The 23,818-nt window shown below is 47.0% G+C and overlaps 1 protein-coding gene across 1 annotated transcript in view; it reads left to right on the forward strand.

Annotated features, from left to right (window-relative positions):
* The window catches only part of BRINP2 (BMP/retinoic acid inducible neural specific 2), a 105,752-nt gene extending 83,109 nt beyond the window's left edge, over positions 1-22,643 (forward strand). The window contains exons 3-8 of the mRNA XM_004425006.3: positions 249-439; positions 1,532-1,740; positions 13,362-13,467; positions 16,018-16,254; positions 18,757-18,979; positions 20,617-22,643. Of these exons, the coding sequence (XP_004425063.1) occupies positions 249-439; positions 1,532-1,740; positions 13,362-13,467; positions 16,018-16,254; positions 18,757-18,979; positions 20,617-21,733 (2,083 nt within the window). The 3' untranslated portion in view covers positions 21,734-22,643. The remainder of the gene's footprint in view (positions 1-248; positions 440-1,531; positions 1,741-13,361; positions 13,468-16,017; positions 16,255-18,756; positions 18,980-20,616) is intronic.
* Positions 22,644-23,818: the final 1,175 nt, after the last annotated feature.

The following is a 23,818-nucleotide window of genomic DNA, read 5'->3' on the forward strand; positions in this document are numbered from 1 at the left end:
AGAAAGCTGGGTGGGAGAAGGCTCTGATGGAGGTCAGCAGAGATAGAGCTGTCTCACAGCCTGGGAATGAGAGGCCAGCTGGGAGGCCAAAGGGTCTCTTTCAGGCACTGGGTGCCTCCATCTGGAGAGACGTGTGCAGAGAGGAGATGAGGAATGCAAGTGGAGGAAGCACATTACCTACTTCAGATTTTATGCCTCCTGTTCCGAAATACAATGAGCTTTTCCTTATCCCTTGACTTTTCTTGTAGGGAGTTTGCCCGTTGGAAAGTGAACAACTTGGCTCTGGAAAGGAAGGACTTCTTCAGTTTGCCACTGCCTCTTGCCCCAGAGTTTATCCGGAACATCCGCCTCCTTGGAAGGAGACCCAACCTGCAACAGGTTACCGAAAACCTGATCAAAAAGTACGGCACTCATTTCTTACTTTCTGCCACCCTTGGAGGTAAGCAACATCATGATCCCACACTAATCAGTTGCCAGATCATTGGCAATAGCTTTAAGATCCTTGAGTACAGCTTCAGTAGTCTTCCTGGGTCTTTGTTCTTCCTCGCCTATTATTGCCTGAGAAATGTTTTCTTTCTGATGTCTTTGAGAACAGCATAGTCTCTTGACATCCAAATTCACCCCAAAACATTGTATTTGCTTATAAGCATCCTCCTGAGGAGGGGGTGTGGGGTAAGGAGGTTGGGGGACAGACAGGCTCCTACTAAGCATGTGCCAGCAGGGGGCGCTCCCAGTTTTCTTTTGACCGAGGCATCTAACCCCGAGGCTTCTCCACATCCTAATATTTGTTGTGGCTGCAGTTGTCAGACCCATAGGCAAAGACGTAAAGGTCCATTGAGACCCTGACCCCTGCTTCCTCTCTATAAAGACTGGTTACCGGCCAAACCAATTCCAGTGATTCTGGGCTGGAAGGGGGCGAGGCTGGGAGTGGGGATGGTACAACCTGTGGCTGGGACCCAGGGCAGAATCAAAAGCCTTGAAGAGGCAGAGTTCTCTCTGCCCTGGGAAGACGAAAGCAGGATTTATTATAACATGTAGCTTACTGTCTGATGGACGAAAAGGAGCTCTCCAAAAGTTCAGGCCAGCTGCTGGCATGTGGTAGACGTTGAATGTTTGATGGGAGGAGGGAGGTTGAGCTTCAAGGCTTTCGCCCTTTCTGAGGGAGCAGAAACATCCAGGGTGACTTCTCGTAAACAACTTGAGAGAGAGAATTTTGTCTCCCCCACGGAGGCAGATTGCCTGAGACGGAGATCAATAAAGGATGTTAAACGGATAAGCTGGAGGGGGAGGGGCATGAGATTTGGGAGATGAACTAAGGAAGTGGAGAAGGGCCTCTCAGGCAGTGACGCCTCTTACCTTGTGGCACAGTCAGGAGAGAGTGTTCTCAAGATGGCAAGGGGTAGGGAAGAGGACATCAGCAGGGGCACCAAACTCTCAGCTCCATCTATCCTGGCCAAGGGTTTCATGTTCTTATTGGTAGGGGATTAAGGAGCAGAAGGCCTCACGAATGAACCCATGTTGTTTGCTGTAGGAGAAGAGTCCCTGACCATTTTTGTGGACAAGCGGAAACTGAGCCGAAAGACAGAGACAGCAGGAGGTGGCCCCATAGTCGGGGGCAGTGGGAACAGCTCTGCCGTGACCCTGGAGATTCTGCACCAGCTGGCAGCCTCCTACTTCATCGACAGAGAGAGCACACTGCGACGGCTGCACCATATCCAGATAGCCACAGGGGCCATCAAGGTAACGGCCTGAGAGGTACCTGGAGAGGGAGGGCAGACAGGCAGAGAGAAACCAAGGGGGAGGCAAGAGTCTTAACCAGCTCCAAGTCAGCCAGGACTGACTGATTAAAGAAGCTTTCTGATGTGGGCACAACCAGCCCTGAAACATGGTCTGGGGCTTCATTGTACAGCAAATAGTCATGTGCTGTCCAGTCTGAGGCAGGTGCCAGCTAAGGGACTGTTGTGAAAGGTAGACAAGGTCCCTACTCTCCAGAGGTTACATTCTAGTGGGGGATGAAGATAATAAACAAGTAAAAATCAGCAAAGTAATTTCAGATAATGATATAAAGAAAAGACAGAGTCATAAGATACAGATTTCCTGGGGTGAGAGAAGCAAGCAGCTAATATTAGCTAGATGGGTCGAGGGAGGGCACTTTGGGTTTAGACTTTGAGGCTGAGATCTGAATGATAAGGAGCCAGCTGTGTGTAGATCTGAGGGAAGAGTGTTCAGGCAGAGGGAAGAGTAAGTGCTAAGGCCCTGAGGCAGGAACCAGCATGGTGCTGTGGTGGAGAAGACTGCTGTGACTGCAGTAAGAAGAACAAGAAAGACGCTGGTACAAGACGAGGTTCAGAAGTAGGCTGGAACCAGACTACATGGCCACGAAAAGGAACTTAAATATGTCAAAGTGCAATAGGAGAGTTTTAAACAGAGGAGAGATATGATCTCAAGTATGTTTGAAAAAGATCAAGAGTTACTGTAACTTTAATAACTATAACCTCCATCCCATCTTCTCTCCTCACGTCTAGGAGATTTCTAGGAAAGTTCATAGTTTTAGGGAAGAGAAGACCAGTGAAAATACTTGAGAATGCTGGATTTTTAAATTTTAAATATAAAGTTAGGGGGGGTGAGTTGAGGTCAATTTTGTCTTATAGCCTGCTTTTATCACACCCAAAATTCATGAGGAAGTTTTGTTCATTTATTCATTGAATAAATATGTATTGAGCACCAACTATGTGTCAGGCACTGTCTGGGTACTGAGAATCCATGAGTGAACAAAACATATAAAGTTGCTGCCCTCATGAAGCTTAAATTCTAGTGGTGGAGACAAAAATAAATATACAGTGTCAGGTGGGATTAACGGTATGAAGAAATAAAGCCAGGGAAGAGGACAGAGAATGATGGGGACATGGTACTTTAGGGAAGATATGTCTGAAGAAATGTCATTTAAACAGAGGTCTGAATGAAGTGAGAGAGTGAGCCACATGGGGATCTTGAGTGAGAGCATTCGACAGAGAGAGGAGCTAGTGCAATTGTCCTAAAGTGCGAGTGTGCGTGGTAGGATCCGGGAACACTGTGTAGCGTAGCTGGAGTGGAGTCAAGAGAGGGTTGAAGAGGGAGATGAGGCTGCAGAGGTTGCAGGGGCCAGATCATGAGGGCATTACTGATTAGGGAAGAGAGGGCAAAGGGGGATCCTGAAGACCAATGCAGTGACTATTGCCGTGGTCAAGGTGAGAAATAATGGTGGCTTGGACAAAACCGGCTGTATAGAGGTAGTGAGAAGTTGGCAGATTAAGAATATATTTTGATGACAGAGCCTATCGGATTAGTTAATGAATTGGAAGAAATGAGTCCAGATTAACAGCAAGATTTTTGGCCTGAGCAACTAGATGAAGAGTGATTCCATTTACAGAGAAGGATAACACTGGGGGGAGGTGCAGATCTGAAAGAGGTAAATCAAGAGTTTGGTTTTAGACATATCGAATTTGACATTCCTATTAGACATCTAAGTAGCGATATCTAACAGGCAGTTGGATGTAAACACCAGGATTTCAAGAGAAAGGTCATGATTTGAGGTATAAATTTGGTATACAAATATATACACATGTGTAGTTGGTATTTAAAGCTATGGGAAAGGATGAGATGAGATCACTCAGGGAGTGAATGTAGCTAGTAAAGCGGCCCTAAGGCAGAGTTGTGAAGCACATCAATATTCAGAAATAGGGAAGAGGAGGAGGAGCCAACAAAGGAGGCTGAGACAGAGCAGAAAGGTATGAAGAGAACCCAGGTCAGATCACAAAGCCATGTGAAGAAAGTGTTTCACAAATGAAGGAGCATGCAGCTGTACTGAATGCTATTGAGCAGTCAGATTGAGAATCGACCTTCAATTTGGCAACATAGAGGTAACTAGTAACCTAGATAAGAGTAGTTTCAGTGGCATGAAGTGTACAAAAGGCTGAAGAAGGTTCAAGAGAGAAAGCAAAGTGAGGAATCAGAGATGAGTAGAGACAATGATTTAAGGGTTTTGTTGTAAAGGCAAACACAAAAAAACGGGTGATAGCTGGAGGTTGTGTTTTTTTGTTTAAGATGGAAGATATTCCAGAATATTGGTATGTTGATTGAAATGATTCAGTAGAAAGGGAGAGAGTGGCGATGCAGGAGAGATAGGAGATAATGGCAGAAGCGATTGAGTAGGTGAGAGAGGTTGATATTCCATGCATGAGTGGAGGGATTGATCTTACATAGGAGCATAAACACTTCATCCTTTGTAACAGGAGGCATTACAGAATACACAAGGGCAAATGCAGTGGGATGGTAGATGTGGTGGTGGGAGGAAGCAGATGTTCTCTTCTGATTGATTCCATTTCCTCGATGAAACAAGAAGCAAAGTCCTTGGCTAAAAGGAAGAAGGAATTGTTGAGAAAACAGTTTTTGAAAGGGTCTTTTCAGACAGTAGGAGTTAGGTATGTTAATTGACTAGATAAATGTGGTGGATTGCTGGGCAGCACTGAGGGCCCATTTGAGACTCATAGTCGTAATTATTACATGAGAGTAGTCAGCAGAGTTGTGAGTTTTATCAGTTACATTCAGTACTTCATGTTCAGGCAGGCATGGAATAGATGGAGAGTTGGATTTAATCAAGATGCTGTGTGTGTGTGTGAGCGCGCGCGCGCGTGCGCGTGGACAAGATAAAAGAAAAAAGATGCAAGGGAGTTGAGAGTATATAGAAAAGAGTGTTTACAGTGATGGACCAAGGGATTTGAGACCATTAAAGGATGATAGAAAGTGAAAAGTTGGTCAAGTCAAAAGATGGAAAGTTTAAGTAGGTTTGATGACTTGTTAAAGGGAAGAGACTAGAGGAGGTGCAAGTGTGTGATGCTCAATATTGAGACTATAGAGAAAGTGCAGTTACCAAAAAAATTACATTCCAGGGCAAGGCCATGGGTGTGGGTGGCTAAGATGGGGCTGGAGGACAAGATGAGGAGGTGAGGTGAGGAGGCCAGAGAACTGAGAGGCCAGGGTAGTCAAGTATTATCTACATGGATGCTGAAGTCAACAGGAATGATACAGACCTGGTGGTGGTAAGGAAGATGGTGATAAGCAAGCTTAATATTGAAAATCCTCAATGGGCGGGGTGGGGGGAGTAAGGAGAAAAATAGACTGCAACAAGGAGGGGTCGTGAGTGATAGAGTCCTGATGGTTCCGGCTTCAAAGGAGCCAGAGACGTTAGAGAGGAAGGAGGAACAGTGTTCAGGATAACAATGCAGAGCCTCCTCACTTCCATGCCCAGGAGGCGAGGTGTGGGGAAGCAGACAGCCACTCCTAGAGAAGACGGCAGGGGAAACCATGTCCTCAGGATCCACTAGGTTGTGCTTAGCACAAAACAGTGAAGCAGACTCTTGAGGAGAGATTGAGTTGATAGGAGATCTTGCTGAGGACTGATCATGAGATTCAGAGAGCGTGATGGAAGTTAACTGAAGAGAAGGGGCCATTTAGGGGATATATAGCATTTGGAGTGAGAGTCTGAGAGAGGAGGATGCCTGACGTTAACAGCGATATATGGTACATTTGGGAGGCTAGTATCTCAGGCAGCTTAAAATGATGAAAGACGACTGTTAGTAGCATGAAGTGGGTTTTACCAAGAAGATAGACCTCTGTGGAAGCCCCCCGCCCCTTTCAGTCCTGTAGTGGGCTGTGTCCAAGTTGGAGAAGAATTAATCTTATCCTGACATGAAAGGTAGGCCTGGATCAACAACTCAAGGATCCCATTAATGTTCCTCCCTATCCTTTGACCTGATCAACTTTTCACTTTCTATCACCCCTTCATGGCCTCATTTCCCTCTTCACCTAGCTTAGATTCCTTGATCAATCACTATAATCACTCCCCTACCTGTATCTTCAATTTGCCCTTTGCCTCCTCTTCCTACCCACTGCCATTCCCTTAATTCGGGACCTCGTTTTCTTGCATTATCTTTCTAACTAGTCTTCCTGTCTCCATTCTCAGCTCTTCTCCCTGATTCACCCTCCATGCTGCTTGCATGAGTGAAAATCATCATATCATATCACCCCCTGCTTCAAATCCTTCAGTGGCTCCTGACTGTACATGCGACAGAGCCCACACCACTGTACCCCAGCCAGGGTGGCAGTGTGTTGCAATGGAAAGAACAGAGGCTCAAACCCAAGAGTCTGACTTCTGCCACTGCTCATGGCGGGGCTTTGAACAAGTTACCAAATGTCTCTGAACCTCAGTTTGCTCATCCTAAAATTGTCAAACAATTAGAAGAATTTCTACCTTGAAGCATTTCTGTGAGGATCAAATAAGAAAATATAGAGAAAGCATGAGCCACAGCACAACTGGAGCTTGAAAAGAGATAATTCCTCTTCTTCTTAACAAAACTGTATGGCCATTGAAGGTCTATCCCTGCTGTCTTCTCGGTTTCATCTCCAAAAAATCCTTTTACACTCTTCTTGACCCGTTTCCCTCCTAACCCTTCACTAACCATTTATATCATGTAACGCAGTCCTATCTACCAGTCTTCATTCAAATATCGCATGCTTTGTCACCCTTCCCTGCACCTGCTGTTTGTTTTGCTTGCAATGCTTGTCTGTGCACCTGAGTGGCTCTTCCTCATCCTTCTTTGCTCAGCTCAAAAAGATAACTCTTTGGGGAAGCCTTTCCTGACTCCCAAGATAATCAAATGCCCCTCTTCAGTGTTTCAAGCACATGCCTCTTCTGTAGGGCTTATCATTTGAACTATAATTGCTAGCTAACATGATGATCTCTGAGACTATGAGGTCCTTGTGGGAGGGACTGGGTCTTATTCATCTGTAGTTCCCAGTAAGACTCCAGAGCTTGCCACATTATGGGTAATGAGTAAAGGTTTGTTGAATGAGTGAATGAATAAATGAATGAGCCACTGACCCCATTTTCCACATGGGTTAGGCTTTTCTCAGTGTGTGTGCAAGTGCATATAAGCAGGTTGAGTTGAAAGAAACAAACCTACTCAAGATAGCTTGAGTATAAAGATGGGTTAAGAGGAGTCTGGTGAAGAATATCACAGTCTCCAAAGACAAGACACTAAATCCAATCCAGACATGTGGGCCTCGTAACAGGACAGTAACACTCCCGGGTTATTCTCTCTGTTTCTTGTTGGAACACGTCTCTACTGTTTCATCTCCATCTGTTTCATCTTCCTGCTTCTCTTGTCCAAGTTCTGTCCTCTGTTTATTCTAGACTTTTTTGTACCCCAATGACATCAGCTTACATTAAGCTTTGCCTTGCTCTGGAACTGACTCTGGCCTTGACTGAATATTATCTTTCTGTTTTATCTCTCAGCCGGGGCCATTGGGGCAGGGACCACTCTCTTGTTCACTGTTGTATCCTCAGTTCCTGGTACATAGTAGGTGCTTGATAATGATTTATTCTGAATTTTAAGTGTCCACAGTCAGCCTTTAAATTTTTTCTCTCAGTATCACAGTTCTAAATTCCCTGGAGAAAGAATGTGGTTCAGGGTCCACCTTAGTCCAATACAAAGAGTAGGGGTGATTTAGTCTCAACATGGCTTACGGGACTCACCTCTTTAGCAAAGCGTGCGGGGTGGTGGACTAAGAGGTGGGCAGGCACCCAAAGTCACGTCTATTATAGTGCCTGTGGATGCACTTTCCAGAACTAGAGCCGCTTCCCATCTCCTCAAGAGACAGGTCATCATCCTTGGAAGCCTCTTTTTCAAATTCCTCCAGTCACACATGGAATGTGAGATGACTATTCAGCTTCCACTGGGCTGCTGACCTGGAGTTTTCTCTGTGGAGGAGTACAATGGGTTCTCCCCAGGGCATGCAATTCAGAGAACCATGAGAAAACAAGGATCATTTAGTGTTCTCTTCCACCTCCACTCCTCCAGGTCCTCGTCGCCACATAACTTAGTGAGGTCTAGAGACCTGTATGACCTGTCCAAGGACACTCTGCTAGACTAGGAGCAAAGGGAGGTGTTGGCATCCCATCTCACAGTTCTGCTCACTTGATAGGGTTGACCCACCCATCTTGTCTTGACAGTAAAGGTGTTCCACCAGAAAGCATCTCTTTGCTCTGACATACTTAGCATTTACAGATCCATATAGCCAGGGCCAGCAGGCTGGATGCACCCTGCAGCACATCCTTGCTAGCTTACACTCTTTTGTTAGTGCTGCAGCACCTGTCACCTACTTCCCTCTACTGAACACACCTTAGCGGTAGTGGAGCTGGCTTCCACCACTGTCATTACTCTGGATGGAGGTGGGTGGGGGGTGAGGGGCTCTACTCACCTGCTCAGCCTTGGTGAAGGAAAAATCCTTAAGCATATCTGCCTGTTTCTTGTTTCTCTAAGCAGGTGTGTTCCTACTTGTCACCCTTTGTTAGAAACTTCTTTTCACCAACATGGAGAAAGAGGCAGTCTGCCCCCTTTTGTTTACCAGACACTTCCTCCTTGTTTAACCCCCACAAGTCCCACTGAACATCCCCCTCTGTTGCAAGGTTTACTCTGATCAGCACACACCTCTATTTTAGGATTTGTCACATTATATTGCAGCTGTTTACATGCCCATATCCTCCTCCCCACCCCCACCACGACAGGAGGGCTTAGAGCAGTAGAGACTCTGCAGCATCATACAGTCCCAGGTCCCTTCACAGTGTCTGGCATGTGGTGAGACACTCAATAAAATGCTTGAGGGGTGAAGGCAGGCTACATAGTTTAGTGAGAAACAAACTTACTCAAGTGAAAAGATGGGATTGGGTTTCAGCCTTGATGCTTACTATTTCTACGACCTTGAGAAATTATTGAACTCCTTGATATGGAGTTACCAACTATTTGACCCACCTGTACCCAGGGCTTACATTCAGTGGATATGGCTGCACCAATTATGAAAATATGAAAACATCTTCATACCAGCTGGTAGATAGTCTTCACCCCGACCCCTGTGTGCCACCCTAGCCACCTTTATCCCTTCCCTGAACCCGCAGATCTCCCCTTCTTAGTAACCAAAGGGCTAATGCACCTCGGGAGGCCTCCAGAACCCTGCGTCGGTGCTATGGCTGGCCCCTCTTCTGATTAATCAGCACACTCTGGTCCTACCTGCTGATAAATATTGTGAATATCACCCCTGACTCTACCATAGGGTTGGGGTGACACCACATGATTGATATAGTCCACATGGAACACTTTGCAAACTGTAAAGGGCTGAACACCTATACCTCCTGTCCATAATTCCCGGGAAGGGATCAGAGCCATAAAGGAGGGGAGGGGCCGTTTCTTAGTTGGAGCTCACCCTGTACTTAATCAAAGGCTGAGGAAGGATTTGGTGGGGAGGGTTTGAGATGCTCGTGGGCTGACTGAACAGAGCCCACACGCAAGTCCAGGTGGATCCCAGGATGGCGAAAGGGAGCGGTTCTTGCAAAGCATCCTTAACTGACTTGTCCTCATTCCTCACCGCAGCAGCCTGGGCTTCAATTTTCAGCTCTTTCAAGCACACACACCATCAGCTGTGCTCTTCCTGCCTGGCCCCATCGCTCACAATTAGAAGCCCATTTTGCTGGGCTCTTAGCTTTGCAGGTGACCCCGAGGTAGGACAAGAGCAGCCGGGAAATGCAGGGCGGCTGCAGGGAGTAGGCTCGCTGGAACAGGGTTTGCACGATCTGGTATTTATGGAAAATTGGATGTGCTAATGAACCTGAGATCCATCAGGGCTTTCTGAAGGCAGGACGCTGTCAACAGACCAATTAGCACACAATTATTTTCCCTTTCTGAAAGCTTATCTGAGGCGCTCTTTGAACACACACGCCTGAGTGAACTGCACTTTCCATTACCTCTATGGGCCCTCTTTATAATCTGCCGAAGCTGTCTGCCTCTTCAGCAGAGAAAGGCCCAGGGTTCTCTGCACCAACCCTCCAGAGACGTTGTGACTTTCAGCACTTGGGGGAGGGGGTCCTCAGGCCATCCTGCTTATCACGTCCGTGCCCAGACACTGTCTGTGGGAGGACCCTCTCCAGCTCCCTCTGTCCTTCCCACCTCCCTCCTTCTCTAGGGAGGACAGAGGTGGCTCAGAGCAGAAGAGCAGTGGCAAGAGCAATGACTTGGGGATGTAGTGAAATCTGATGGGCCTTCCTCACTCGTGGAGATCTGGCTTGGATCCTTCCCTCTAACAGGAAAGGAGCAGGGGGATCATGGCCTTTGTCTCGTCCTCATTCCCATCCTTTTGCCACAATTAACAAAGGGAAGATACTCACACCCTTTCAGTGACTTACCTAATTGACTATCCTCTTGTGGAACTGACCTTTTGTAATAGCGAAGTAAAGGTAACAGTATCAGAGCCAGCTCAAAAATGCTGAACAAGATGGTGGTGGTGGCAGGGAAGCAGATGGGTTGGTGGTAGATGGGTAGGGATAGTGGCGGGACAAAGGAAAGGAAAGGGGCTGGTCTCTGTTCTCCTCTTTAGGAGTCATCCTACTCCTGTATAAGGTGTAGAGTTCCCTCTCAGCCTGGACTTGATGCTGGTGAGTGACCAACTCAAGGGTGGGTGGATGGAAAATCCAGTGCAGACCTCAGTGACAGTGTAGTGGCCAGCTTGCCTGGAGGTGGGGACAGGGAAGTCTCCCAAATACCACACTCATCCCACCTTGCCCACCTCATTCCAAGAGGGGCAGGCTTCCCCAGGATATCCGGGTTGTGCTTAGCCACGACTCGTCTCCTAGGGATTTTACACCATATAGATAAAGAAGACTCTACTTTGAAAAAAGGTTGGCTCTGCCTTCACCACTCCAGTGGGGCAACTTAGCCAGTCACCCACTCACTCAATAGAGACATTATTCAGCACCTAGTCCCCACCTTTGGAGGGAGGCAGGCCCATGGATAACAAACAGCCCCACCACTGGGATTATGGAAACATGTCTCCACGTGTCTGTAAACTCCTTAAGGTAGTGAATGTGTCTTACTCATTGTGAGTTCTGGTTGCTCTAATATTTGTTAAAGGAACAAAAGAGTGGATGAAAGAATGAATGAATGAGTCGAATGAATCCCAGCCCTGCAGGTGACTAGCTGTGTGACCTTGAAGAAGTCATCTAACCAACGGGCCTTGGTTTCCTCATCTGTAATATAAGGATACTACGATCTCAAGTCTACACAGTTTGTTTTGCCCCAGGTTCACATTCTGAGGAGAGGGCAGATCACTAAAATATGTTGGGTGGACTGGTCTGTTTAAAATATTTGTTTTTAAGAGTGATGTCATCTAAAGGGGTTTAACTCACTTCATTTTCTGCCGTCCTTTGACGTGCCCTCACAGGAGGCTTGGGGGGCAGTGAACTGGAGTCTGAGGACTCAAAAGCTAAAATTCTGCTTCGGCTACACAACAGCTCTGCGATCTCGGGCTCTGTAACTCTCCCAACCTCGGTTTCCTCCTCTGCAGAGTGGTAGTAGTGAGATTTATGTCAAGGACTTACTGGGAAGGTTAAAGGGGATGATCCTGGAGGATGACCTGGAAAACTGTAGAGAGGTTGTTCCTGCCCCTGTGATGGTCTTGGTCCCACTCTTCCTTCAGGCTGGGTCTTACTGCTTCTCATGCACTGTGTCTATCGCTGCCCCTTGGTCTTTGTCTGCAGTTACCTCTTTTCCTCCCAATTCTCCCCTCTTCCCTCCCATCTCCACTCATCCTTCAAGACCAACTTATGGCTTACCTCCTCCATGAAGCCTTCTCAGACTACTTTAAGCTACAAGGATCTCTCCCATCTCTCTCCCTACTATAATTTTAGTCAGTATCACACCATCTCTCACTTGATTACTCTGTTCCATGTGTATTTTTTAAGCCTAAGTATACTAAATTCCCTATAAGGATGTCACTTACACTTTGGTATTCACCATGATAAATAGCAGGGCACTAGACACACGCACTACACACTTTTGAGATGGTGGGTTGTCGATCATGCTGCCCTTCTTTTCCTTGTAGTACCTTTCCCTCCCTTCTCTTCCCGTCCTATTCCTACTTATCTTTATGAACCTACTCAGCTGATGTCTCCTCTGCTACTTCTTCCCTTGTTTTTCCTTTGTTTAGCGCTGTGCTTTCTCAGTGCTCATTATGACACGTTGCTTCTGCTCCCCTTGCATGTGTATCAGTCAGTTGCGTATGTACCTGCCTCCCCCACAGGCTGTAATCTCCTGGAGGACACAGTATATAACTTGTGCATCTTTGTTCCCACCTCTCCACCCCCCAAAGCCTGGACCATATTACTCATACATTCTCTAATTTATTGAGAACCTACTATGTGCCAGACACTATGTTAATTGCTTTTGACAACATAGTGAGCAAGATAAATGTGAGCTCACCTCTATGGAGCCTTTAATGTGTGGAGGACCCAGACTTTAATCAAATACTTGTAGAAAAGGTTAGAAAACTGCAACTCATATGCCTGCTGCAGAACAGAGGTGCCTGGAGCTGGGAGAGAAGGTCAAAGGCACCAGGGCAGACTTCCTTGAAGAACTCCCAGAAAGGCACTCTCTGAATGTTTGATGAATTGTATGGAATTGAACAGTGGCTGCTCAATAAATACTTGTTGATTGGTTGATTGATTGTTGGCAAAGCCTTCAGAGATCCTGAGAAAAAAGGGCCTCAGGTCCCCATCATTCTTGTTACATAATTATTTCAGTGCATTTAAAGCTCCCCATTTTTCATCTTATACTTTAAGCATCAGGGAAAAACTGATAAGCCAACTTTATAATATTTTAAAATGGCTTTATGCTGTTTTGGAATATTACATGGCTCTAAGACTTTATGTATATTTAATATACTTATTAAAATATGCAGTAAGCCCACGGCTGATTTTCTCTAAGGACGTCTCAGTGCCGAGGTGGGACTTAAATGTTTAATACTAATAATAATACTCATAACTCAAATTTCTCTAGTGCTTTTCATCTTCAGGATCACTAAAGCCTGTGAGCACCACATCAAGTGGATGCAGCTGGGCTTGCCAGCAGGCTGACAGCGTCCACATCTGGCCTCCTGTATTCCTCTGGGGGAGGAGAATGGGGGACTCCTGCTTAAACATCCAGCTTCCTCTGACTACACTGAATTTTCTCTTCCCAGACACAAGTTCCCTTTGGCGCCCTCTGAAAGGCTCCCACTTGTGTATAACTGCTGCTGCCAGCCATGCACCACTGATACTCACTGTCTTAGACCAAAGAAGAAAAGTGGCCTTATGCTCGTAGGGTAGGGAAACACAGGCTGTTCCTTTGGCTGGTCAAAGGCAGGACACAGAGCCTGAGATTGGATGACTGGAGAAGGGAGGCGCAAAGGGAAAGTTTCTGCTTGTTGTCTAAATCCACACTCTGCCCTTCTTTCTCTAGGTCTCGGAGACCAGGACCGGCCCTCTGGGCTGCAGCAACTATGACAATCTGGACTCTGTCAGCTCTGTCCTGGTGCAGAGTCCGGAGAACAAAGTGCAGTTACTTGGTAAGCTGCATAGTGATGGTTTTCACACTTTTCACACCTGGTGTAAGACTTGGATCACCAAGGAGCAGGAAAAAGTCCTGCCCATTCCATTTGGCTAAATCTTTCTTGAGATGAGAACTACTAAGAGTTCTGGGACCTGTATTTATGACTTTCCATCATTCTTTTAAGAAAAGTTCTGACATGGTTTACCCTGCACCCAAGACCATTGCTTATACCACCCGACACCGAAATCCTCCTACCTCATGGTCCTTCCCAAGACCTCTGTCACTATCCTACAGCACCAGCACATCCATCCCTATAAGCCTTGATCTAGTCCGATGATGTCCTTCGTTATCCAAAGAACCCTCTGCTTTATTCTAAGGACACATTAGGGAACAGCTAGCCTTTGCAGAATGGTTACGGGGCCACCATCTCTAGCTCAACTAGGAGCTATACAAACTGTGGGACCATTGGTTACCCTGGGAGAGTGGTGCCTGCTTTCTGTTATTAGTCTGCGGTCTTCCATGGGAGAGAAATCCAGGAGAAGAGTTTGAGAGGAACGGGAGCCTCGACTAGAGACAGAAGAAGCCTAAACAGGAAAGCACAAGGAAAGGGAATGATACTAGGTCTGGAGGCTGGGAGATAAGGGGAGGCACTGGGCTCCTGCTCTCTGTCCCCCAAGCATCCTGGGGGCAGAGCTATGCAAACTGATTCAGACAGAGCTGTTTGGCAGTGGGAAAAGTTCATTTTTCTTAAAGCCTAACTGAATTGGACTCTGTTTAAGATATTATTGTCTTGGTATTATAAAATCAATAGCCCTCACCCAGGATCTACGATTACAAATTCCAGGCAACCTGAGCCAGATGCAACCCATCAATGCTTTAGGAACCAAGGAATATATAATAAAAAGGAGTAAAAGACTCCTTTATTTAGAGCCACCTAATGCAATTAGCATCCCTTTTCTCCTGTGTCCCTGGATGGGCTGGGTTTGTGTCGCGAAATTAGCGACGAGTGAAGTTCAGAATGTCTGGTGGTTCATTTGGAATAGTTTATGCCATTTAATTTTATAGCCCATCACTCATGCAGACATTGCTCGGGGCACTTATTTTATAGCAATGGGAAATGTTATGGTGAGGAGGAGGGAGGTAATGGGGGAGGTGAACGGAAAGGACTTGGAAAAGGGTGAGTGCTGAAAGCCAGCATGTGGACAGGGTGTGTGGGGAGGGCTGCTCAAGGGCCACTGCAGCCACGTCAAGAAAGGAAAATTTAGGAGCAGTTCCGAACAGGAGGTCGACCTCAAATGAGAACAACAAACTTCCACTGCCGCTGCAATTCCGAGTTCTATTGTGAGGTCTGCTGAGATTGGGGTACATACTTTGGGCTCTCTGATTTCCTGCTGAGGACAAGGTCAAGGGTGTGAAAATAAAGAGCTGGCAGACATCCGAGGAAAGGGGAGCTCATGTCCCTCGCTCTCCTGGCACAGTGTCTCACAAGGTCCCTATTGGGGGAGCCTCCCACAGGTCTGACCTCAAACCTGCCCCAGGCTGCGTCCAAAGGCATGCCTGTCCTTCATTCATCTCTTGATAGGCTTCCAACAGCCACCCTGTGGGGCTTGAAGCCAACTAGGAGTATATTCTGCTTTCGGTAAACTAATATCCACCACAGATGGTTAGGAAAAGTGAAGCTTGGAGCAATTTAGCAGATTATGGCCAAGATCAGAGGCAGCCAATTAGAAAAGAGCTGAGAGCCATTCATCTCTATCCAGGCTTGACTGAACTTGGGGTGTCTACCACCATCCTACTTTCAGATCTCCTTAAGAGTTAATCATATTGAGATGGGGCAGCCCGTCCCAGTTATGTAGTCTGACCTGATGGGACAAGGACAGGGTCTGACATCAAGCTGACTTTACTAGTACTGTGATCTGGGCAGGTCACTGGGCTTGGATTTCCTCATCTATGAGAGCCTCAGTGTGACCACAAGTGTGGCTTGTGATCGTATATGGAAAGTACTTGGTCTAGCATCTGGCCACTACATACCTGTCCCTACCTCCTAACCAGGGCAGCCTCCTCGGTCATCAGGGCTGGGGTGGGAGGCCAGGAGGGTCAGCATTCAGTAACATCCTAGGATGCTTCCTGCCAATCTCAGTGAAGCCAGAAACAGGATGGCTATCAGAGGCAGAGCCCATCAAGCCTTGATTCCTCCCCCACGAGGGCTGTAAGTTCTTTTATCTGAAACATCTTCCCATTTCCATCTGAGAAATGCTGATGTGTAGCCAATAAACTCATTCATATGATATACATGCCCTCAATTTGGCTGATGTGAGGGGCTTGACTAAGCCTTGGGCTTTGATGTTCCTCATCTGCATTTTCAGATCCTACCCCATCTGTCACGGGGGCAGCAGTAACCCTCTCCCCCAACCAGCTCAGCAGGATCAGGCCCTGGGGTGACCATTCTTGGGCCCAGGAGGCACAAGTCAGCAGAACCCCAGCTGGGGATCCTGCAGCCTTGGGTGTGGGAAACTGAGTCCCCAGTGGTCCTGCCCAGCAGTTCCCTGATGCATCCTTTCCCTAGGCCTGCAGGTGCTGCTGCCCGAGTACCTACGTGAGCGCTTTGTGGCCGCAGCGCTCAGCTACATCACGTGCAGCTCTGAAGGCGAGCTCGTCTGCAAGGAGAATGACTGTTGGTGCAAGTGCAGCCCCACCTTCCCGGAATGCAACTGCCCTGACACCGACATCCAGGCCATGGAGGACAGCCTGCTGCAGATCCAGGTCTCCTGGGCAACTCACAACCGGCAGTTTGAGGACTCAGGTGAGCAGTCAGCCAGCCCAGATTTCCTCCCTTCAATGGGTGAGGAGCAGGACAGGAACATGGGGAACTCAGCCTGGATCCTGGCTCAGCCACTTGCTGTCTCAGTGACCTCTAGCAGGTTATAATCACCCCCCAAGTCTCAAGTTGTTGTTTTTTGTTGTATATGCAAATGGACATAATCCCTACCAAAGATATGTTTTAAGGACTTAATAAGCTAAGGTAAGCATAAGGAGGGCATAGGCTTTGTCTGTCTTGTTTGCTACAGATTCCACGGTACCTGCACATAGAGGGCACAATGAATATTTCTTGAATGAATGAAGTACATAGACTAGTTCTAGGAGAGACCCAGTACATGTTGCTTGTTGCAGGTATAACTAATATCAATGTCACCCTGAGACCTAGATTCACAGGACTTGGTTTTGAATCCTTGCTCTGTGTTAGGGTTGAATGTTTGTGTCCTCCAGAATTCGTATGTTGGGAATCTAATGCCCAGGGTGATGGTGTTAGGAGGTGGAGCCTTTGGGAGGTGATGAAGTCATCAGGGCAGAGAGTCATGAATGGAATTAGTGCTCTTACAGAAGAGGCCCCCGAGCAACCCTCATCCCTTCCATCATATGAGGACACAGTCAGCCATCTACAACCCAGAAGAGGGCTGTTACCAGAACCTGACTATGTTGGCATCCTGATCTTGGACTTCCAGCCTCTAGAAGTGTGAGAAATAAATTTCTGTTGTTTATAAGCCACCAAGACTGTGGTATTTTGTTATAGCAGCTCAAACTGGCTAAGACACTCTGTTACCTGACCAGCTGTATTAGCCATGTAGCTTCTCAATGCCTCTGTTTCCTCATCTGTAAAAGAGGGAAAGTGATAATAATAGGTGGATGGAAGGCTCATATGGGATAATGTAGATAAAATTAACGCATAAAGAACTCTGCATGGTATATTCATACATTTCAATACTAAATAAGTGACAGTTATGGGGATATATCTCAAAAACATAATGTTGGATAAAACAAAGCAAAATGAAAAAGGTTATGTATTATATATTTACATTTATTTAATAAATATTTAATAAATATTTATTTATATATTTAAATTATTTAATATAGTACCTATTTAATACTATTTATATGATGTTTAAAAACATACTAGCCAGTACTTAATATTTTTAATGGATAAATATATTTGTAGAAAACATTAAAAAATATATGACAATGATAAAAAAATATCCAAGAGAGCAGTTACATCTAGATAGAGAAGGAGGGGAAGTTTAGGGCCTTCAAGTATATTTGCTTTGCCTTATTTCTTAAAAAAAAAAAAAAATCTGAAGCTAATATGGCAAAATGGCAAAATCTAGGTGGTGGGCACATGGGAGTTTACCCTGTTATTCTCCATGCTCTTTTGTATGCTTAAATGTTTTATAAAAAGAACTATGCACATGCTAGTTGTTAATGTCATTACTAGGTGTGATTCTCCAATCACCTGGTGGGGGAATGAAGAACCAGGTGCTTAGGAAATCAAGATGAGCTGAGGCCCCAGGCATTGCCATTTCACGTCCCAGAGAAGGTGTTTAGTAGCTAAGGAGAATATCACAGTCCAGTCCCCCGACCCAGCTGCATTGGACTAAAGGTGGTGGGATGTGTTCGATAACTCTTAATTGTGTGGGAGATGATTTTGGGCTTTCACCACCATACGGTACTGCTGATGAGTAAATGAGGGCTATCTGGGCCCCCACCAGGAGACTGGGTGGCTGCAGGTCCCAAGAAAAGCAGAGCCATGGACAGAGATCGGAGCATGAATTCAGAAAACATGTTGTGCCCAGGAAGCTCTGAAAAGAACTCAGACTTGCAGTAGGAGCCAAGAACCAGCAAGTGTGTTGCTTCTGGATTAGCTTCGGGAAAGGACAGGGATCTGGCCAAGACTTGAAGCTCGAAAGAGAAGAAGCATATCCTAGAGTCAAAGAGAAGGATTGGGAGGGGCGGGGGGCGGGGCGGGGTAGGTAGGCTGGTCTCAGGGACTGAAAGGTTTCTAAGAGTTCTGAGCTGGGTGCTTGATCTTCTCTGTGTCCACATTGGCCAGTCTTGTGCACTGTCACCACCATGAGTGCCTCACATGGTCCATAAGGGTGTTGTGGTATTACTGAAGAAGATTGGTTGAGACAGTGTTGTGAATGACTTATAAGGAAAAGAGATGTGCTCCAATGTCATCAGCAAAAGCAGGACCTCTGGCCCTTTGGGTGGTGAGAGAGATCTGTTTTGAAATTCAGAAGCACATAGGGACAGGAAGGATGGGAAAGAATCCTGAAGGCATATTTTATGGCATGGTAATTATTTCTCAATAAAGCTGTTTAAAAAGAAATATAGGGTCTGGGAGTGAGGATGTGAAGCATCCTTCCTCATGCAGTGACTCTGAAGGGCCAGCTGGGTCTGGGGAGTGTCCTCCTGCCCCTCCCAGAGTCTGCATGGCTCCCCTTCAGCTCAGCCCTTGTGTCCTTGCCCACAGAGGAATTCCAGGCCCTGCTGAAACGGCTGCCAGATGACAGGTTCCTGAACTCCACAGCCATCTCCCAGTTCTGGGCCATGGACACCAGCCTCCAGCACCGCTACCAGCAACTGGGAGCCAGCTTGAAAGTGCTATTCAAGAAGACCCATCGGATCATCCGCCGGCTCTTCAACCTCTGCAAGCGCTGCCATCGGCAGCCTCGCTTCCGCCTGCCCAAGGAGCGGTGAGCACCCTAGACCCCAGAGTCAGACCTCAGCATCTTCCCCAGGGAGAACCCTCAGTCCAACATGGGGGATCTGGGAGTGGTGAGCCACACACAGCCTTTTTGAGTCTCCTGTTATCTTGACCTACTTGTGTGTCCTTCTCCATTATGAGTTGTGTGGGAACTGAGAGAGAAAAAAGAGAGAGGCTAATTTTACTTTTATATAAATTATAGTAGATTCAACTGTTATCCTAATAATACTCTACTTCTCACTCATCTCCATTTTAGTAAGTCTTTTAGGAAAAAAAGGGGTGGAGTTAAAGCTCATACACCAATTGCATATGTTGGGAATATGCACATTGAACTGTTTCAAACAAGTGGCTGCTCTGAGTCGCAGGAGGAGAGAAAGCTGAGGCCCCAGGGCCTCGAGGACAGGGTGGGGCTGTATCCTCATAGGCACTCACTCATTCTGCCACTCATTCACTCATGTATTCAACAATTTTTATTAAGACCACATTGTATGTCCTAATATTATGCAGTGGGGGATATGTGTTAATTGGGAAGATACGATAAATATACAGAAACATAAAAACTAGAAAATTAAAACTATGTGGCAGCCACTTAAAGCCACTTAAATTCACATTTGTGGAATATAAATCAAAGGCATGGTATAGTAAAAGCAAAGGAGAAAAGCCACTTTGGAGAAGGAAGTCTTGGCCAGACTGTGTGGGAGGAGACGGAAATGGACTGGGAGTCGGAGCATTCCAGGAGGGGGGAGCTGCCCTCAGAGCAACTCAGAGGGGCAACTCTAATGGAGGGACAGGGAAGAAGGAAGCATGTATGGAGAGCACAGACCATCAGCGGCTTTTGAGAAGGGTTCATTTATTTTTTTCAGCAAATAATTATTAAATGCTTACCACACACCAGGAACAATCCTAGTTTCTGAGAATATACTGGTGAATAATGCAGTGTCCCTGCTCTCATGGCATTTGCAGGGAGGTCATCTGTGAACAAGAAAACAACAAATAAACACAGTAATTTCCGATACTGCTCATTGCTGTGGATTACATAACAACAGGATGATGTGATAGAGAATGACTGGGCGGCTCTTTTGAAAGGGGAGTCATGGAAGGCCTCTTTGAGGAGGTATCATAAGAGCTGAAATCTAAATCTCAAGAGGGAGTGAGCCATAGAAAATTCCTATTCTTGGTGGAAGAGTGATAGAAACAGAGAGAATAGGAAGGACAGAGACCGTGAAGTGGGAAAGAAGTTGGCATGACGTTGGAAAATTTTGAGAGCCAGTTGTTGGAAGATCTTATTTAGAAGGCTGAAAACTAGATTTGATACGAAAGATATTGGAGATCTTCTGTAGGCTTTTGAATAGAGAATGAGGTGGTACTTGGGAGGATGAGCTAGGCTGCTTCCAGTACAAGTTTGATGTCAGATATTTTTCGTGCTGATCTGTCCGACACCAAGCTCCCGGCTTTACTCAATCATTCCAAAGTGGTGCAGTAGGGTTTCCATCGTTCAGAGAACTTGGGCCTTTTATCCTCCTCATCACCTTCCCTGCCTATTAGTCAATATCCTGCTACCCTCAGGGAAGACAGCAGTGTGTGGCTTCCTGTGACTCTTGCTTCATTTTATTTCCCTTCCCAAAGGTCCTTGTCCTACTGGTGGAACCGAATCCAGTCTCTCCTCTACTGTGGAGAAAGCACCTTCCCTGGCACCTTCCTGGAACAGAGCCACAGCTGCACCTGCCCCTATGACCAATCTTCCTGCCAGGGCCCCATCCCATGTGCCTTGGGTGAAGGGCCTGCCTGTGCCCACTGTGCTCCAGACAACAGCACACGCTGTGGGAGCTGCAACCCGGGCTATGTGCTGGCCCAGGGGTTGTGCCGGCCAGAGGTGGCCGAGTCCCTGGAGAACTTTCTGGGGCTAGAGACAGACCTGCAGGACCTGGAGCTGAAGTACCTGCTGCAGAAGCGGGATAGCCGCATCGAGGTGCACTCCATCTTTATCAGCAATGACATGCGTCTGGGCAGCTGGTTTGACCCTTCCTGGAGGAAGCGCATGCTGCTCACCCTGAAGAGCAACAAGTACAAGCCTGGGCTGGTGCACGTGATGCTGGCCTTGTCCCTGCAGATCTGCCTCACCAAGAACAGCACCCTGGAGCCTGTCATGGCCATCTACGTCAACCCCTTTGGGGGCAGCCACTCTGAGAGCTGGTTCATGCCCGTAAATGAGGGCAACTTCCCTGACTGGGAGAGGACTAACGTGGATGCAGCTGCCCAGTGCCAAAACTGGACTATCACCTTGGGGAACAGGTGGAAGACCTTCTTTGAGACAGTCCATGTTTACCTGCGGAGCCGAATCAAGTCCCTGGATGACAGCTCCAACGAGACAATCTACTACGAGCCCCTGGAGATGACCGATCCCTCCAAGAACTTGGGCTACATGAAAATCAACACCTTGCAAGTCTTTGGCTACAGCCTGCCCTTTGACCCGGATGCTATCCGGGACTTAATTCTCCAGTTAGACTACCCGTATACTCAAGGTTCCCAGGACTCTGCCCTCTTGCAGCTCATAGAGCTTAGGGACCGGGTGAACCAGCTTTCTCCACCTGGCAAAGTCCGGCTTGACCTTTTCTCCTGCCTGCTCCGGCATCGGCTCAAGCTGGCCAACAATGAGGTGGGCAGAATCCAGTCCTCCCTGAGGGCTTTCAATTCCAAGCTGCCAAACCCTGTGGAGTATGAGACAGGCAAACTCTGTAGCTAATGGGGGGCCTACTCCAGTACTGGGCAGGGAGGGGATCCATGAATCAGGAGTGCAAAGATCATCCAAGCCCTCACCTTAGCGCCAACAGGGTGCTCCGCTGAGACTTTCAGCACCCAGCAGAAAGGACCTCAGGGCTTGGACTGAAGCAGGCAGGAGAGAAAGAAACAGCCACTGCACACGTGCACACACTCACCACGCGCGTGCACACACACACACACTCACATGGGAAGGCTACAACCCAGCAGCCTCGAATCTGTCAAGTCAGTGCTTTCTAAAATGAATGCAGTTGAAGGAGAGGGGCCAAGGGAGAGATTAAGAAAAAGAACCAGCCAAACCATGAAACAAACAAATCCTTAAAAGTGATTCTTATCATTCAAGAAAGCCAGAGGGGACAACCATGGGAGAGGAGGAGCTCTTCCTCCCCTCTGTGGAGTCACTTTTGTATTCTTTTTAACCAGATTTCTTAAAATGGTGTTGTTTCGTGATTCCCCACATTGGTTCTTACTTTTTGTACACTGCCTCCTCTGTGCCCTCCCGGACACTGACTGCTCCTCCAGCTGGCTCCCTTGGGAAACTTCAGAAGTGACACCCACAGAAGACCTCCAAGGGCAGGCGGCCAGGCTGGCTGCCCCTCCTCACTCCTCCCTCCCTCTGGCCCCCTTGCTTCCTCGGCCTCCCCAGTTTTGGGGCCCTGGCTTGCTCCTTGTCCCCCTTGTGGTCCAGCCAGAGCTCCTCTTCCAACAGCACCGTTCTGTCCAAGAAACCAGCTCTGTCAAGTTAAAGGGAGACAATGTACAGGGAAATGTTTTTTTTTTTTAGAAAAAAACAAAAAACAAAAATATTTATTTTGTGATTGTTTTCCTTGTCAATCTGCTCCAGCCACATGAACATATGAGTAAAAATTTACCTGGTTTAATATATTTTTTAAAAAGGCCTTTTTTTAGGGGAAAAATGAGAGCGAAAACAAAAAAAAGAGTGTAGTTCCCGGGGCTGCCTGGATTTTTTTTTTAAATTGCTCTCTGTGTGAAATGTGGGTGTCCATGGATGGTGGATACTGCTGTGTGGGAGGCTGGTTGATGAGTGTATACACAAGGGAATGCACGTCTGGCTTGACTGGGGGTGGGTGGTGTGGTGGGGGCGGGTATTCAATGAAGAATGGAGTGAGGCAGACCTCTCCTAGAGTTATCTGGCTACTCCCATCTCCTTTTTTCCCAGGAGTGAGGACTAACACACATCCTACACCAGGATTTCCCACTCTCAGGAGAGTAGTGTGCACTGCAAGTTGTTACTCACAAGAGGAACTGCAGCCTTTGTTCTGGGCAATTGCCTGCTCAGGGGGGCTCCTTTTTGCCTATACTGCGGCAGACATCAGGAGAATTTCCCAGACTCTGCATCTTACGGTCTAGGATCACCGTCCAAGGAACTTGAGAAAGATGCAGATGTGGTATTGGTTTTCTCCATTCTGTCTGATTGCCACTTTCTCAGCCTAAAACGCAGATTTGACATACACCACAAAGAACAAGGCATCATTCTCCCCTTAGTGCCTCCCCAGGTGGTATGGGAAGCATTTCATAGCAAATCTTTTGGAGAATCACTTCTCTGTCTATTCTCATGTTCCAAGTACAATGCGTAGGCATGACAACCCCCATTTTATTCAGGTGGAAGTCACCGCCTAAATACTAAGTACCTCATTCCCGACCTGTGGTTCATCTCAGTTGGTACAAAATGAACTGGGAGATAGGAAGGATGGTCATGTCTGTCTGCCTGAGAGCCTTCTACATTTATTGTCGCATAAAGAAGACTTCAGCATTCTATTTAATTGCACCTTCTTTCAGTCTACAAGGACCTGAAATCCTTGGTGGATAAGCAGCCCAGGGCATTTCTTTCTTCACAACTCCCTGAAGGCTTCTGGGGGTAGAAATCTAGAGTGAAGGGATGATCTAGGGGTGCACACAAGTACTGGCTGGCTATTTCTAGTCCAGCCACTGAACAAGAGTTACTGGGAGTTTGGGGAGTTTGTATCAAGCTCCTGATCTGTGGAAGATGGAACCAGCAGATGTCGTCTTCATCAGTGGGGGAGTTGAT

This window comes from Ceratotherium simum, chromosome 2, assembly GCF_057802395.1.
Source record: "Ceratotherium simum simum isolate JZ-2026a chromosome 2, ASM5780239v1, whole genome shotgun sequence".
NCBI classification, from domain to species: domain Eukaryota; kingdom Metazoa; phylum Chordata; class Mammalia; order Perissodactyla; family Rhinocerotidae; genus Ceratotherium; species Ceratotherium simum.